This window comes from Heterocephalus glaber, unplaced genomic scaffold, assembly GCF_053883595.1.
Source record: "Heterocephalus glaber isolate CG9 unplaced genomic scaffold, H.glaber_assembly_v1.0 deba00001600, whole genome shotgun sequence".
Classification (NCBI taxonomy): domain Eukaryota; kingdom Metazoa; phylum Chordata; class Mammalia; order Rodentia; family Bathyergidae; genus Heterocephalus; species Heterocephalus glaber.
Genome location: NW_028258372.1, coordinates 42,846,870 through 42,863,147, shown reverse-complemented (window position 1 = coordinate 42,863,147; position 16,278 = coordinate 42,846,870). Strand labels below are relative to the sequence as shown.

The 16,278-nt window shown below is 43.8% G+C and overlaps 1 protein-coding gene across 2 annotated transcripts in view; it reads right to left on the bottom strand.

Annotated features, from left to right (window-relative positions):
* Cr2 (complement C3d receptor 2) overlaps nt 1-15,807 on the bottom strand; it is a 30,045-nt gene extending 14,238 nt beyond the window's left edge. Inside the window, exons 1-6 of one of the 2 annotated variants that reach the window (XM_087194184.1) lie at nt 15,679-15,807; nt 3,698-4,087; nt 1,563-1,751; nt 1,381-1,480; nt 1,060-1,142; nt 66-467 (exon numbers count right to left, since the gene is read on the bottom strand). In XM_087194184.1, the coding sequence (XP_087050310.1) occupies nt 66-467; nt 1,060-1,142; nt 1,381-1,480; nt 1,563-1,751; nt 3,698-4,087; nt 15,679-15,760 (1,246 nt within the window). In that variant the 5' untranslated portion in view covers nt 15,761-15,807. Of the gene's footprint in view, nt 1-65; nt 468-1,059; nt 1,143-1,380; nt 1,481-1,562; nt 1,752-3,697; nt 4,088-15,462; nt 15,579-15,678 lie in introns of those variants that run through there. The other variant, XM_013078592.3, reaches the window with a different exon arrangement.
* Nucleotides 15,808-16,278: the final 471 nt, after the last annotated feature.

The window sequence follows — 16,278 nt, the reverse complement described above, 5'->3', positions numbered from 1 at the left end:
ACCAGGCCTCCCTGTGACTTCTCAGAATGATACCTCTGTAGCACTGTGGAGCACTGCATACCTACCCTTCTCACAGACGGGCACTGACGGCTCCCACATGCCCTGGGTGTTGCATCTGATTCTCCTGCTGCCCTTCAAGGTGAAGCCAGACTCGCAAGCAAAGGCCACAGTGTCGTTATAGGAATATTGATCTTTCTGCATGGATAACACTTGACCTCTAAGGATCTGGGGATGAGGACACTGAACCGCAGAAGTAGAAAGTTTGCAGTCTGGAGAAGGGCCGCTCCAGGTCCCCCTCTTCTGACTATCCATGGTGCAGTGGATAGTTTTCTCCCCAGTAAGGATGAAGCTCACTCCTTCCTCTGGGTCTGGGTCACAAGTGTAAGTCACGGAGCTTCCGTAGGAAACATTTGTTGGAGAGCTGAGTCTTCCATTGCGAATAGGAGAAGGTGGTGGGCAAAGGATTTCTAGAGAAATGACAGAAACAGGACAGCTGCAAGTAGGAGCAGAGCTTGAGGGGCTGTTTGAAGCCACTCTGGCATCCTAGGTTCCAGGACGGTCACATTTTGTCATAATCATGGCAACTAATGTATTGTTTCAAAGTGTGACTGTACAACTTGACTGGTGAATACTTCTGCTCTGCTGATCCTTTGATTCCTATTAACAAATATACAATTTCCTTTTTGTCCATGGCCTGGCTGTGTATGTGGCCTGGCTTAGGAAGTCTGCATAGCTTTCAGAGAAGGAAAAGCCTAAGAACCCCATTTGATTTGAGGAAGCAGAAACAAAAGAGGTCATTGAAGGGGGCTTCCGTGAAGACTACATTCCATAGGGTCCCCAGGAGTTCTCTGCTTTGTAAGGGTCTATGCTAATAATGAACCAACATTTTTTTTTTTTTTGGTACCGGAGATTGGACTCGGGTCCTTGCGCTTGCACAGCAGGTGGCAGATCCACTGAGCTGAATCCCTGGCCCTGAACCAACATTTTTTTAATGCATCTGAGAATGCAGTGTTCTCTTGAACCCCAGTGGTTCCGTACAAACTACTTTGTCTCTCCTACCTTCGCATGTTGGCTTCTTGGTCCAAGTAGCTCTCTGTTTAACAATCACACACTGACTGGCATCGTAGCCTTGTAATCTGTACCTGGAGACAGAGGGTTATAGCTTGGAATTATCAGGCAGTTCTTGCTGAAGAACAACTTCTACTCAAACTCTAAGGGAGGTTCACCCAGTTTGTGCGCACTTGCTCTTTTTCAAAGCCCTCTCCCCCACACCCTCATTCAAGCTGTCCCCAGATGCTGAGGTTTCTGCAGGTTTTACGGTTCACACCAGGCACAGATAATCCCAGTGGGTCAGATCTCACAGACCCTCGAGACACTCACCCTTCGTTACAGGAAAACGTCACAGTTATGCCAACACGAAGACTCGGGGGCTCCGTGACCTGCCCATTGGGAAACTGTCCTATAGGTTCACACTGTGCCTCTAAAAAGCAAACCAAGCATAAGGAAGCAGGGTAAAAACAGAGCAGCCCAGTTTCTTAAAAGAGATTATAACTTTAGGATACCTTTGCACACCGGAAAGGCAGCACTCCAGTCTCCTGAAGATAAGCACTGAATTGTCTTTTGTCCTTCAAGCAAGTAACCATAGTCACAGCCATAAGCCACGGACAGTCCTGGGGCAAAGTGGTCAATGTTTTTCCCCGTGTGGTATCCATTGGCAATCTGGGGAAGTGGTGGGCACTCCAGAGGGAAATCTTTACAAACACAAGTACGAGAAACCCCATCAGATACTATCTCCTTTACAGTCTAGATGTTGACAGCCAATGGCGACCAGCCGTCTGCAATTTTCAACTCAGCCTCTGAAGGATTGAACGGATGTGCTTTACTTGTACCCACTTAATGCCATTGCTACTGCATTACTGTGTACCCCCTGCCTCCGGAAGTTGTTCAGAGTTCGAGGCCTCAGTCCTTCACGGGTTTTCCCTTAGAACCTAATAATTATTTGCGGATCGCCCCCCCCCCCCCAAGTTCATCCCAAATACCTTCCGCAATTGTTCTTTGGGCAGGAGGTTTGCAAGTAGCCAATCCGAGAGCGTTATTCGGTTCTCCTTGCTGCTGATTGGCTGCTGCCTGTAACCCCTCTCCGCAGATGCCCCAGCTTTCCCGCATACAGGCTGCTGCACCTCGTGTAGCTGTCTCGAGGGCTCTTGGTTTTGTTCTTCTTAAAGCCCTAAGATCCCTAAGATGCCACCAAAATGCCCCGCACCTTCTAAGACTTTATTTATACAGTATTTTACTAAATTAAATTACAGAACTGAGGAAGACATAGCATATTTAGGATTTAAACCATAAAAATAGGCGTTCATAGGTATTTTTCTGATCATATCTGAAATTCGAAGCTTTTCACAATTTGCAGGTGCTGCAGAAATGTAACCCCAGAGAAGTGAGTGGAGCATTGTATTTCTCAAATTGACTCACACTATAAGAATGACTTTTGCCTTGAGAAACATTTCAGTAGTCAAAAAATAGTCCAAGGGCTGGGGATTTAGCTCAGTGATTCTGCCGCCTGCATCGCAGGCACAAGGACCCGAGTTCGATCCCCGGTACCAAAAAAAAAGTCCATTTTTACCCTATCTGTAAGTCTGTTCTATGTTCCACGTGTAGCCCATATCCTTTAGAAGTTTCTATTGTACATTAATAATATAATTTATTGGCACCCTATATATGACACCTGCAGACACATATACAGGATAGTGTAGGTCCTCATACATATTATTGTATGCTTTGCTTCCTTTACTTAGTAACACAGTATATCTATATTGTTCCATGTCAGTGCATATAGGTCTGCCTAAGTCTTTATAAAGGTTCACTTGTTTTCCATAGCAAATCCATTCTGGGACCATCTTAAGCTCATCTTCCTCCAAGACTTAACTATGCTTCCACTGACTGATCAATCCATTGATAGGTAGGTGGAATCAGATTTTTTAAATAATTTTAAAAATTTTCAGCTTTTTAATTCATTTAGGACTTATTAATATTATTCTTTATTAAAGGAATAAATATCTAATTTTGATAGTATGTTTGGTTAAATATTGCTAATCTTTGAAACTTTAGAATTTATACTTCAATTCAGATCTCATTATCAATACAGGTTGAACCAGATGAGAAGAAAATGAAGAATTTTATTTTCAAAGTCATTTGCTATGTGACGGCTCAAGAGGTGAGCCGTGGAAAGAGTCATTTCAGAACTGCCTGCCAAGGCCACAGGGAACAGAATCACCTGAACCAGCCCAGATTAACGGCTGCTCCTAGGTGAGTTTTACATGCTTTGGGTGTATTTTGCTGTCAAATCCCACATTTCTTCTTACTTTAATCATAACCCACATATACACTTTGAAACCACCCAGTTCCCAGAGTCTACATAAACTCTGGCCCCCATCTTTGGGAGACTCTTGCCACTCAATATTTAGGTATGTTCAACTACATTTTCCTATAATACTTTCACACCTTTGCTCAGTTGATGTTTTTCAGGCGAAGAGTTACAATTCTCCACAACTCAGAAAAGAAGGAAACTAGTTTTCACCTTTTCTCTTGCTTCCTGCCTCCACCCCCGTGGTTAACGCATCCACACTGCTCTTCCTTCATCCTTGAAGGAATGCCAGGCCCCAGCCCCTCCACTAGGTTTTCTCCCCAGACTTACTACTCTCGCAGATCGGCAGTGGCGTTGGCCCCCAGGTTTTATTTTCTTGGCACCAAGCAGATTTATTTCCTTTCATGGTGAAGTTGGTATTACACGCAAATGTCACAAAATCTCCGTGTATGTATGGCGGCAGTCTTCCTTTAATTTTGCGTCCCCCTGGTACAACAGGCTCAGAGCAAACAGTATTTCTATTGAAATATTCACATCGAGGAGGAGCTTTATCCCAGATTCCATTCACTTCATCTTTACTTATACAATAAATAACTTTTTCTCCAATGATTCGGAAGCCAGGAGAGCATGTGTATACAATTACAGTATTAAGAGGTATGGATGTAGAATGGTCACTTTTCCGGCCATTTTTGATAGAAGGAGGAGGGTCACAAGAAATCCCTGAAAAGTAGGAAACAAAACACCTATGTGGGCATGCTGGTCATGACAATAAAAAGATTAAAATTTAAATAAAAGATCTGAATACAGATCATGTCACTTTCTCAAAATCAGACTTAGAAATAGATATGATTTATTTCTTACTTACAGTCTGTTTATTCCTAAGATTCTAAATTCTTACCGCTCTTGATTTTCAGCAAACAAATCAATATAAACCAGCTTAAACAGTAACAATGAAACAGAATGTATCCAAAAGCTCTGTCTAGTCAATTTTAATACACAAAAGGCAAAGTTAGCACATGCAAAGAACTCATTAATGATATGCTAGTTACATCTGGGGAGACATCATGGATTTAGGACATCTGGGCTCAGCAGACCTGATTTCAAATCCCCACTGTCATCCAAGAGCTGTGTGACCTTAGGCAAGCTGCATCTTCTCTAAGCCTCAGCTTCCTGGTCTGTATGACATGAAGGCGCCTTTATAAGGTGTGATGAGAATCCAACGGGGCACAGATATGTGAAAAGGACAAGGACAATACGTGGAACCTATTAATTATTCAGTCCCTGTTTCAAATACAGGACTGCAGCACAGGCAGCAGGACCAACTCTGGCACTAACAGTGCCATGGAAGATGCCATAGCCTGGCAGGCTATTTGTCGTCCCTCAGTGCTGGATTCCCGTGAGCCACAGGAAGTGAACAGAAGTTTTGAATAATGAACTCATAGCACTGATTTATATGTCCTGGTGGGCATAAAGGACATTAGTTGTTCATCGCTATTTTGGTGTAAACATACTTTTTCTGGGAAAAATCTCAGAATAGAGGGAAAATGCCCAATATCTACACTTTCTAGTTCATTTCCACTTGGCTCTGAGCGGAGCTCTTCAGTGGAGGAACTGACACAGAGGGTCAGAGCCCAACCGTTTCAGTGCCTCCGGGCCAAGCTTGGTTTTGGTACAGGCAAATTTTTCAAGAGCGTTTATCTCTACACATAGGGAATCCACAGTATAATATGCAATAAATGTGACACTTTCAGTCTGAATTCTGAAACAGAGTGGCAAATATAAATTCAAAGTACACACACAGATAAGGGTTGAAAAATGTATGGAAACACAAAATCAAGAAGCAAGATCTGTTTTTGATTATTTTTGTTTTCTACTCACATTCACAGACAGGAAATTTATTATTCCAGTGTACTGTCCCTCCCTCTGGGACACACTGACTACAAGATTTGCCATTAAACCAGAACCTTAAACAATAAGGTGTGGCAAATCATCACCAGAAGTGACCAATTCTCAGTTCCATGGAATTAATCACTTCTCTCAAGTATTAATAGGATCTACATTTTAAAGCATTTTTGGCTTGAGGAAAAGTCTGAGGTTATGACACTGCTTGACTACACAGTGAATTCTGAGTAGGTAAAAAAACCCAGAGAATCAAATTTTGAGAATCATTTTCCTTTTAAAAAATTCTCACTCTCCTCTTTGCCAGCCAAATGTTAACATTCTCTTGACCATCTTGACGAAAGAAAGCCTCAGATCCTAAAGAAGAAAATATCAAAGACCTTGCTCCCCACATTCATTCTTAAGGAGCCTCTCTTACTGCACCCAAATTATCCGTTCATTTTCCATTATAAGCACCTTAGCTTCAAAACTTTGCTTTCTCAAATGATGAAAGGACAATTCCCAGTTTGGCCAGCATGCACAGTATGTATACTTGGAGAAAATGAAAAGGACTTGGTTATGTCAGAGTTCTTCATAGTAAAGGGCAAAGAAAACAATCAAAAAGAAGAGGATGCACCATCTTTACAGTGCATGCTTCCTGGTGCTTAGCTGTGGGCAGGTGTCTGGCTGGCCTTCTCACCCCAAACTCACCCTCGACCACAAACAAAGGAAGCCTCTGGCCCAAGTTGGAGATTAGGAGGAGAAACCACGCAGCCATTTAGAAGTTGGTTTGGAATGGCATCGCCTGATTTCACCAGGAAAAAAGACACAAGGCAGGCACACGAAGAGTCGGGAGAGGGCGGAGTTTCCTTCAGCTGGAATAGAGCTCTAGGCACTTTCACATCTAGGGGCTGCACGGCTCCAGGTCCCCAGTAATCCACTGCACACAAGGTGAGTTCCAACAAGAGCACAGCCAGGCTCCCAGCTAGCTGCAGGACACTGTCCATCCAACTGCAAAGAATTCCTTATCTCTCTTGCTGTAATTACCATGGTGGATACTTGGAGGTGATAGATATTCTGGGCAAAGAACAGGACCAGAAGGCCTTTATTTCTGAAATAAGAACTTCTTATCTACAACTCACTCACAGCCAGTCTGGGGTTGGTCGGGTGGGATGAAGGGTCCAAGAGAGCCCAGCCCCATGCATTACTCTTTTCAGACACGATGAAACATCACACTCATCATTTTCATTTTATTCAACTAAAGCGTCTTCTGCACCCTCGCACCAATAGTGTTGCCAAAAGAACCAAACTTTTGTAGTACATTTTCTTTCTTTTTGAGACAAGGTCTCCCTATGCAGTTCAGGCTGACCTTGAACTCACTATGTGGCCCAGGCTGGCCCCAAACTCATGGCAATCCTCCTGCCTCAGCCTCCCAAGTGCTGGGATCACAGGCGTGCAGCACCACGCCCAGCCGGTAGTATATCTTCAACACCAAAATCTAATTCTCTCTGCTCCCCAAAAAAGGTATCTGAGCTTTCTGAAATGGGTTTGCATGCTGCCAGGATTGTAAGAAAGTCAAGTACTTGTGAAAAAAGTATGAGAGAAGGGAGAAGGGAAGGCAGGGACTCGATCCGACTGCTGTCCTTCTTCCATGAAAGTTACACTTTTCGGTATAAAAATGTATGCTGTTCATAGAATTCTGAATCAAATCTGATCTCAACCAGTTTCCCCCACTGACATGGCCAACAGGATTGAGAGTTCATTTAAACCTCATTTAAATAAAATCTAATCATACATATATATACATATATATGAATATACATACAGCAAAATCTCTTAATTATCGACTTTGGAGCCATCCACTTTTAAAAAGTACTTATCTTTTAACTGGCAAAATTGTACCTATGTATGGGATAGCATGTGATGTGTAGATACATGAATATATTGTGTAGTATTAAATCAGGGTAAATATATCTATCTTCTTAAACATCTATCATTTCTTGGTAGCTTTTTTGAAAGACACAGCACATCATCATCATATACAGACACTTCACTGTCCACAGAACACTGGAACTCACCCCTCCTCGCCATGACTTAGCACCCGTCGGCCAGTCTCCCCATTGTCTCCTCACTACTCTTCCAACTTCCAGAAAACACTGTTTTACTCTCAGCAACTTCTCTGAGATAAACATTTGTAGATTCCACACACAAGTGAGATCATAAGGTCTTTGCCTTTCTGTGCCTGACTTATTTCACTTAACATGATGCCCTTGAGTTCTACCCAGGTTCTCACCAATGATGAATTTTCACCCCTTTTTATGACTGAGTGCTATTCCGTCCTGGATACACGCCACATTCTTATTCACTCATCGGTTGGTGGGCAGGCTGTTTCCATTTCAAGGCTATTGTGAACGGAGCTGTACTAGTCACCAAAGCGCATTGCCTCTTCAACAGATTGATTTCATTCTCTTTGCATATACACAGACCCAGGAATGGGACTGCCGGGTCACGTGGCAACTCTGTCTTTGATTTTTTTAAGGAACCTCCAACAGTGTGCCTCCTTTTCTCCATCCACATCCTTGTCAGAACTTTTCATAAAAGGTCTTGCTTTTTCACAACAGCCATTCTACATTTTTCTGGTAATTAGTGATGTTAATGTATCTGTTGGCCATTTCTGTGTCTTGTTTTGAGAAATGTCCCTCTATGTCTATTCCCCGCTTTTAAATTGGACTATTTGCTGTTGTTGCTGTCTTGTTATTATTTGTCTCAAATATTCCTAAAATATTCTGGATATTAACCCCTTGCCAGATGCGTGGTTTGCAAATATTTTCCTTATTCTGTGTATTGCCTTTTCACTTGGTAATTGTTTCCTTTTCAGTGCAGAAGATTTTCAGTTTGTGTTAGCCCATTTGTCTGTTTTTGTTTGCATTTACAGACAAAAGTAAAGGGGTCTCATAAAAACTCCTTGGAAAAAGTGGGGTCTTATAAAAACTCCTTCCATTTCCAATGTCCTGAAGCACTTCATATATGTTTTCTTCTGGTAGCTTTGTCTAACTTTTAAAGACTTAAATCCATTTTGAGAATATTTAAAATGTCTTGTAATTTTCCCTACATTAATACAGATCTAGTATTGCTCCCAAATATAATTACATTTCCTACTTCTTCAATATTTAGGTATTGTTACAAAATTTTACTTTTAAATTCTTTAATCAGAAAATGCAGCCACCTATGCTGTCTGCTTCCTATCCTCCCCATAGATTCTTTGTACTCATCTGCCAAACCCCAAATTCATTCCCAAATACCCCCGACTTTGGCCCGACTCACCCCTGAAAATGTCAGCAGTGCAGGGTTCCATTGGCTGTTCGGTCAGCCTCATACTATGTTGCTCCCCTTCGTGGCAAAGCCAGGCTTACACTCAAATATCACTGCATCATTTAATGAAAATGAAGATCTAAATCTGGGCTCTATAACTCCGTTTCCAATCTGGAAGTGGGCTTCTGGCCTGAGAAATGCACCGAGGGGTGGGCTGCTCCAGGTACCACCTCAATTACCTTTGCTGGTACAGTAAATTGGCTTCTCACCCACAAAGTCAGACCGTTTTCCCTGTTCCACCCACCACGGCAATGCTAGGTTATCCCCATTCCATAGGGAAAGGTCTTTCCAATGCTGCTGTAGAATCCCCGCTGGAGATGGCTGGGGAGACTTACAAGGAATAGCTTTTTTAGGGGGTAGGTAGGGAAATAGAGAAGGTATTTAGATGTTACATTTTCTGAGAATTTTGTCTTTGCTCACATAAACCAAACTTCCACTCAGCCTGCAATTTATCCATGTTCCTGAAAGTCTACATCCCGATCTCAGAAATGATCCGAACCAGGAAGTAGCCAGGCAGGAAGACACATGGAACTGGTTAACAAAAACTCAAAAAGCTGTGAGCTGGGTTTCAGTCCCCACAGTAGAGTACAGATAAACTGTTACAGAGGCAATGAGGCTGACCTGCTTTTTGCATGGAATAAAGCTGTCGAATGTGTAATCTCACAGAAGGGTTTAGATTTAAGAATTCATTCACTATGAAATAACTTTCGAAGGACGGTTATTGAAGGAAAATGTGATGGGAGTAGGGGCTACAGAGGAAGGTGGGTCACACATCTGTGCCCAGAACGTCCCGAGCCAGGGTAACCCTCCCAGGTTCTCATTTTGATGTGTAAATGCCCAGCTTCTGGATAGAAGGGGCCCAGAGGAATTAAATAGGATGCCATAACAGGATGGTTTTGCTGCACTCACAGAGAGGCATGCCGTTATCCCAGACTGCAGAATTGTCTAGGGCAATGCAGGTAGCATATGAGTCACCAATGAGTCAATTTCTGAAGACACAGAAATGAGCAATCATCTCCCAGCTACACTTACATTCTAGAAATGCCTCATTCTTTCCCTACTGAAAGAGTGACAAAAACCAGAGTATCACATGTGATCGGTTCAGGGCTCATACACAAGATTCAATAATCCGAGGCCAAATGAAATTTGACCTCCTAGCAAGTCACACTGGAGATTTAAAACTGAAGAAGAGTCGCCCAAACTTCCTTCCCTCTAGAGATCTTCTCCAGGGCAGATGAGGGGGGATTCCATCCGTCTTGTTCTGTACTCCAAGGTGTGGGTGATTAAAAACTCAGGCCTCTTTTGGAAGACCCGTGGTGTCCGGCTCTAGTGTTGAATACCCTGCAGATGTCCCTGCCAATCTCCCTTCACTACAAGAATACACAATTGTTGACCCCAACTGGAAACCTAGGGGTATAAGCATGGAGCCATGGAGTTCTCCAGGATTCATACATGACTGGCTTACAAGGGAAAGCAGAATGTAACAAAGCAGGATTTGGGGCTAGGTTTTAGAAGACGTTTTATGTATTATATGAATCCCACATCAACCAGACTTGCTGGTGAGCCTATTTATTTATTCAAAACAACTCTTGATATTTTTTTGGAACCAGGAACCTAACTCAGGACACTGTGCTTGCCAGGCAGGCGTGGTGCCACTGAGCTAAATCCCTGGCCCAAGTCTTGTCATTTATAAAACTTGTAACTGTAAAAGATCTGTCAGTTCTAGAACATTAACTGTTTAAAACACACTTTTGATCATGGAGGCAAACTTTATCTGTGGTCAATTATAGTTTATCATCCCAGTTCTCCTTTTATATTCTGCCAGTTGATGGCATAATCTGTCATGGCTCTTGGATTTAAAGACTTCACAGTCGGCCTTTCCTTTCTGAAACTCACCCTCTACTCCTTGCCTTTAATCCAATTAGTGATCAAAGTGTACAGACTATTTTGCCACTGCTATAGCCTTACTGAGTGACATAATTCACCTAACACTGATCTCCCCTGGGCCAGTACATCTTCCATAGAACTGTCACATTCTCTTTTTAAACACAGGTGTGGTCATGCCCACATTTCAAAACTTTCAATGGCTTAGCATTGTTTTAGGGGGAAAATGCATGTCCTTTTATAGTTCAGCACCAGTCCATTTAAACAACTCCTATTCCTCACCATGTACCCTGACCTATACTCCAACCATGCCTTCTTTTTGTATTTTCCAAAGCCATCATGGTCCTTCATACCTCTCTGCTTCTGCATATACAAAAACAACCTCTGCCCCCAAGGCTTGGGTTATCCTAATTCTTCCAAGCAGCATCATTTACTGTTTACTTCTCTATAATACAAGAAATAATGTAGTATAACATATATTGCAGTAAGTCTTTGCAGTTAGGGAGGGAATTTCTTAAAGGTAAAAACTATCAGATTAACATTTTTGTCTCTCTAGTCTGGTGTTCATACTTACTAGTTACTCAAAAATATTTCTTAAATGGGATAAGAAAGATGAGTAACAACTAGAATCTGAAAAGTAGAAATCTTGAAAAAACTTTGGGGGATAGTACAGGAAACTGAAGTATATCAAAGGTCTTATGAAGGCGTAGCACACGTATGATCATTTAAAATTACTTTAATGAATTTAAATTATCTTAATTAAATGTATCTTAATCATTATACAATCATTCAATTATCTAAATTAATTTATCCTAATCATTAAACTTTTAGAATCCAGAAGAATGTTTACTATTCTTCATTATTTTATTCTATTAACCTCGTAGAATAATATAATCCCAAAGAGAGCTTAATAGATACTTTCTGATGAGTGCTAGAGAAAAGGAACTAGTGAGTTCAACATAGTTTTCTGTACCCTGTAATAATAATGATGATGATGATGATGAAATAATTGCTTTCTTAGGAAACAGGTACAAAAACCTGTAATAACTGTATCCCGGAGGATGTCCCTGGAAAAGTCATTTTTTCTAGATATGAGAGAGAATTCAAGTTTCAACTCCTTCAATTTACATGCTGAGAGCAAGACGTTCGCTCTTCTTTGGGACCAGATGATGATCTCGCAGCGACACCCCTCAGGAGTATATTTGAATATCAAATTTATAAATCTTTTTTTTCAAACAAGTCAGAGACAGGTACAGATGAAAGGCGGAGAGTAAACCTACGTTGCCCCAGCCACATTCACAGAGCTCCTGAGTTGCAGCCCGACCCAGCCGTTCCGGGCCCAGGCTTCTACTGGAGAATGTCGGGATGCCATCGCTACTGGCACCCAGGTGTCACTGCGGGTCCTTTTCTCCTTTCCTTCCTCACAAATCTCCTCAAGTGTGTGCTCTGTGCAAAAGAGTAAGATGCTATAGGGAAAGTGAGAATTCGATATCAATGAGGACAAACTACAAACTCCACCACTGGACACGTTTCCAAGGGGTTTAGTCCATGAGCCAGCAAGTGGTGCCGGGGATTTAGCTCAGTGGTTCTGCCGCCTGCCTCGAAAGTGCAGGGTCCTGAGTTCGATTCCAGGTACCAAAAAAAAAAGAAAGTGGTATGACTTCATGACAGTCATGGTATCCTCTGTCTATAGGCAGGAGTAAGGACCAGGCACCTTTTATTTTCAGTGCTGAGGGCTGAACCTGTAATTGTCAAATGTCAATAAGAACAATAGCAAAGTATCTTCCACAGCTGGGAAGCTAACCTAAGATTGAACTGGCAGCAATGGCATAGGCTAAGATTGAACCAAGTCTGGAAACAGCAAAAGCAAAGGGCGCTTCTTGACTTTCCACTGTGAAGGGTCAGAGTTGCACTCTTGGATGAGGAATAATGGAAAAGCCAGCTCTAGTATAGAGATGCATGGACTCTCATCTGAGCCACTGGTCCTCATTAGCAATGAAACTGCCTGAATCCCAGGTCAGTTTTCAGAGATCAGTTTTCTTTCCAATCAGAAAAGGAAAGGTTAGTCCATGAGCCAAGAAGTAATATGAATTTTCCTGAGGGTCGCTGTACCCTCTCCACAGCTTTCTTCAGACAGAGGTAAAGGGCAGTGCTGGGGACTGAACCTTGGGAGCCCTGAACTACGTTCCCAGCCCTTTCAGAATTTTCAGACAGAACCTCAGTAAATTGCCAAGGATGGCCTCAAGGTATGTGGCCTCCTGCCTCAGCCTCCCACGTAGCTACGATTACAGGCACCTACTGCTATATCCAACCAGGAGTAAAGATTAGAGTAGATCTTTAAATTAAATATGAGATAATGGCGAGACGTTCACATGGGCTTCACACCATGTTAATAATCAAACAGGCAGGGTATTCTCTTGAAAACAGGGATGCAGATCCCTACAATGGGCTCCACCTAAAATGGCTTAGAAATCACTTGAAATAAATGATGGCTGTATATACGTAAGATAATAAAAACAAAGCCAAAAGCTTGTTCAGAAAGCAGGTAGGAAGAAAAATTAGGTTTCTTGGCTATTTCACAAATAAGTTTTGAATGGTGATTATGCCTTTAACCAGTGTACAGTGCTAAGCACAGGCAATTCATCAGTGGACATCAGGGACCTCATAGCCTCCCAGACTTTATATTAACAAAAGGACAAGGACCATAAATAAATCCCACAAACAAGTCAGGTGATGCAGTAAAGGAATCAGGCTCAGAGGCAAGCGGTGTGGCTGCAGCACAGGAAGTTCCTGTGATCTCACAGGGACATCCTCCCAGGAGTATATTTGAATATCAATATACATGGGGGCATGGAGAATATCAGGAAGGCAGAGACCGTGTCCAGGATGAGGGATGTGGATTTTATTCTGGGGTGACGCAAAGCCCTTGGGAGGTCTGAAGCAGAGAAGAGCAGTTCTGATCCCAGATGAAGGTAGATTTGTAGATCAACTGATGGGGAAAAAGGCAATTCTTATGTTATGGCTTTGTTTTCTTAGTGTAGGTTGAAGTTAAGTTGCCAGTGAAACCCAGTTGTGCAGGAAATCTGAATCCATTTATGCATATAAACAAGGAAAAAGTGGGAAAACATCCAAAGAATGAAAATTATGTCCTATTGACTTTGCTCACAACAGTGTGTGCTATAGATCCTGCTCCGCAACCTTGCAGGGTTTTGTTAAACCTCAGCTTCCCGTGCCTGTCCAGAGGAGGGAGGGGGAACTCAACCATCTGTACACTACACGGGTACTCCAGGGGGTTCTGAAGCACGCAAGTGCAGGAAATGACCAGGAGATGATTTGGGGAAGGAACAAGGCTGGACCAATGGAGTGGCAGGCAGGTGCAGAGGAGGAGCCATACCTGCATGACAGGGCGCAAGGAGGTGAGACCCAGCGAGAGAGGGCTGGTCTGGCTGACGGTGGCACTCTCTCTCACAGGCAGCAGGGAACTCATTTGGATTTTGGAGCATGAGAGTGGAATAATGCACACACGCACACATACACACTTTTGGTTTTGATGACTGAAGAAGTTAAAGACTGGACATAGAGTGGCTGTGGAAGAGGAGGTTGCTATGCAGGTAATTAGAATGCTTCAGACTGGAATGTAAGTTTGATAAGATCACTGACAGGAGGATGCTAACTCTAAGGGTGGACAGATGGTAGATGTAGAGTATGAGACAGAGCTGCTGGTCCTACTCAGGTACTGGGTGCATACTTGAAGGGCATGGTGCTTCATCTGGGCTAGTGAAGAATTTACTTCTCAATGGATAATATCCTCTCTGAAATATGGAGTTAGGGAGGGGACGCCAATGGAAGCCTAGTTTGGCGCTGTGCCACACACAGGTGATGGAGAAAGTGGTGAACGTGCACTTGTGGAAAGGGAGTGACCAGGTAGAACGACAAGAGATGAAGGTAACAATTTTGAGAAATGTTCGATTAATCATCAGGAGATAGTAAGGTGTCAGGAAAGCGCTCCGTGAGTCTTAATAGAACCAATAGGTGCAGGGTCTCAGCTACCTTGGGGGGGGGGGTCATTTAAATTCCAGCTGCAAGGGCTGGGGATTTAGCTCAGTGGTTTCGCTGCCTGCTGCGCAAGTGCAAGGACCTGAGTTCGATCCCGGTACCCCCCCAAAATATAAATAAATAAATAAATAAATAAAATTAAAAAATAAATTCCAGCTGCTATAAACAGGTCCACTCGTGCTGATTACTGATACCGAGTGGGAGTGGTAACATCTCACTGTCACCTGCCAAGTTTTGGGGTGCCTCCCCGGGGGGGTGATGCTGGGGCTCCAACCCAGGCCACAAACGTGCTAGACCAGCGCTCAGCCACTGAGCCCCAACCCCGTTCCCCGTCCACCCAATTTCACCTGACAGTGACACTTGGGGCAGCTCAGGGGCCGGCAGGGCATCTTATTACTGACTTCACCCTACAGACACAGACACTGAGGGTCGGGCGCTGAGAGATCTGGCAAAAGTCACCCAGTTATTGAGGTCTGTTTACAGTAAGCATTTTTTAAACCAGTAATTAGCTGTACCTCAGAGAAAATGAGAAAGACTCACAACCAAGAAACGCTCATCAGATCAAGTGACAATACTTCTTTAAAATCAAGACAATCTGGAAAATAAAGTTATCATAAATGCTGAATGAACCTGGACTCTCACATCATTACAGAAGGTAAACGCCACGAAGAAAACCATAGTTTAACTCAGGCCTCAACTTTCGGAAATAAGTCTAGATGTTTACCAATATCCGATCGAAGTTCAAGAAAATCTGAGGACCAGGCGCGGGGAGCAGACAGCGTCCTTATTTGGGGTCCCGCGTGCGGAGCCGCGCGTGCGTGAGCGGTGCGCAGCGTCCCCCGCGTCCCACCGAATCCCACCGCGTCCCACCGCGCAGCAGCCCAGACGCCCGCCCCGCTGCTCACCGAGGACGCCCGGCGCCAGCAGAGTCCAGAGAAGCCAGCGCGGGCCCGGGGCGCCCATGTCGCCGCCCGCAGCCTCGCTCCGGCAGGCGGGGGCCCCGGGCCTTAAACGCTGCCGGCACCACGTGCGCACCTGCGGCCGGGGGGTGGGGGGGGGGTAGGGGGCGCCGCGCTTTCCAACTCGGTTGCCCCGGGCAACCAGTGTGTTCACTTCTTTACCTTCACTGTGGAACTGAAACCATTTCAAGAAGCAGCGCTCAGCCGCGCTGGTCTCCAGTGCCTGTGGGCTCTGCTGTCCCATGCTTTTGATAACGCTCGCAGGCCCTGGTGTCAGGCCGGGCCCTCCGGGAGACGCAGGCAGGAGGATCCCAGGTTGAACCCGGCTGGAGCCTCCTCAGCGACCTGGCGAGACCGGCTCAAAATAACAAATAAAAAGGGCTGGCTGTGTAGATCACTGTGAAGCCCCTGAGTTCAGCCCCTGTACCGGCCTCCCCTCAGACTTTTTTTTGTTTCCCTCTTGGTTTGGATCCACTAAATTCATTTCACCTATGAGTGGATTCAACCTTCAGCTTCACAGAAGAGTTTGTTCACGTAAGACATTTAGAACAGAGCCACTTCTGCTATGCTGTCCGTTTTTACATCCACGTAATTTCTGCAGATAGCTTTCAGGAACGCTGCCGTGTGAATTCCCCTGGGCTGGCCAGCCGGATTCTTGCAGTGTTGAAGTTTTATTGTATTTTCTATACCATCCTCTCTCTGGATGGAGATGAAAACTATATACAAGTACATATATGTGAGTATGTGATTATAATTACATAG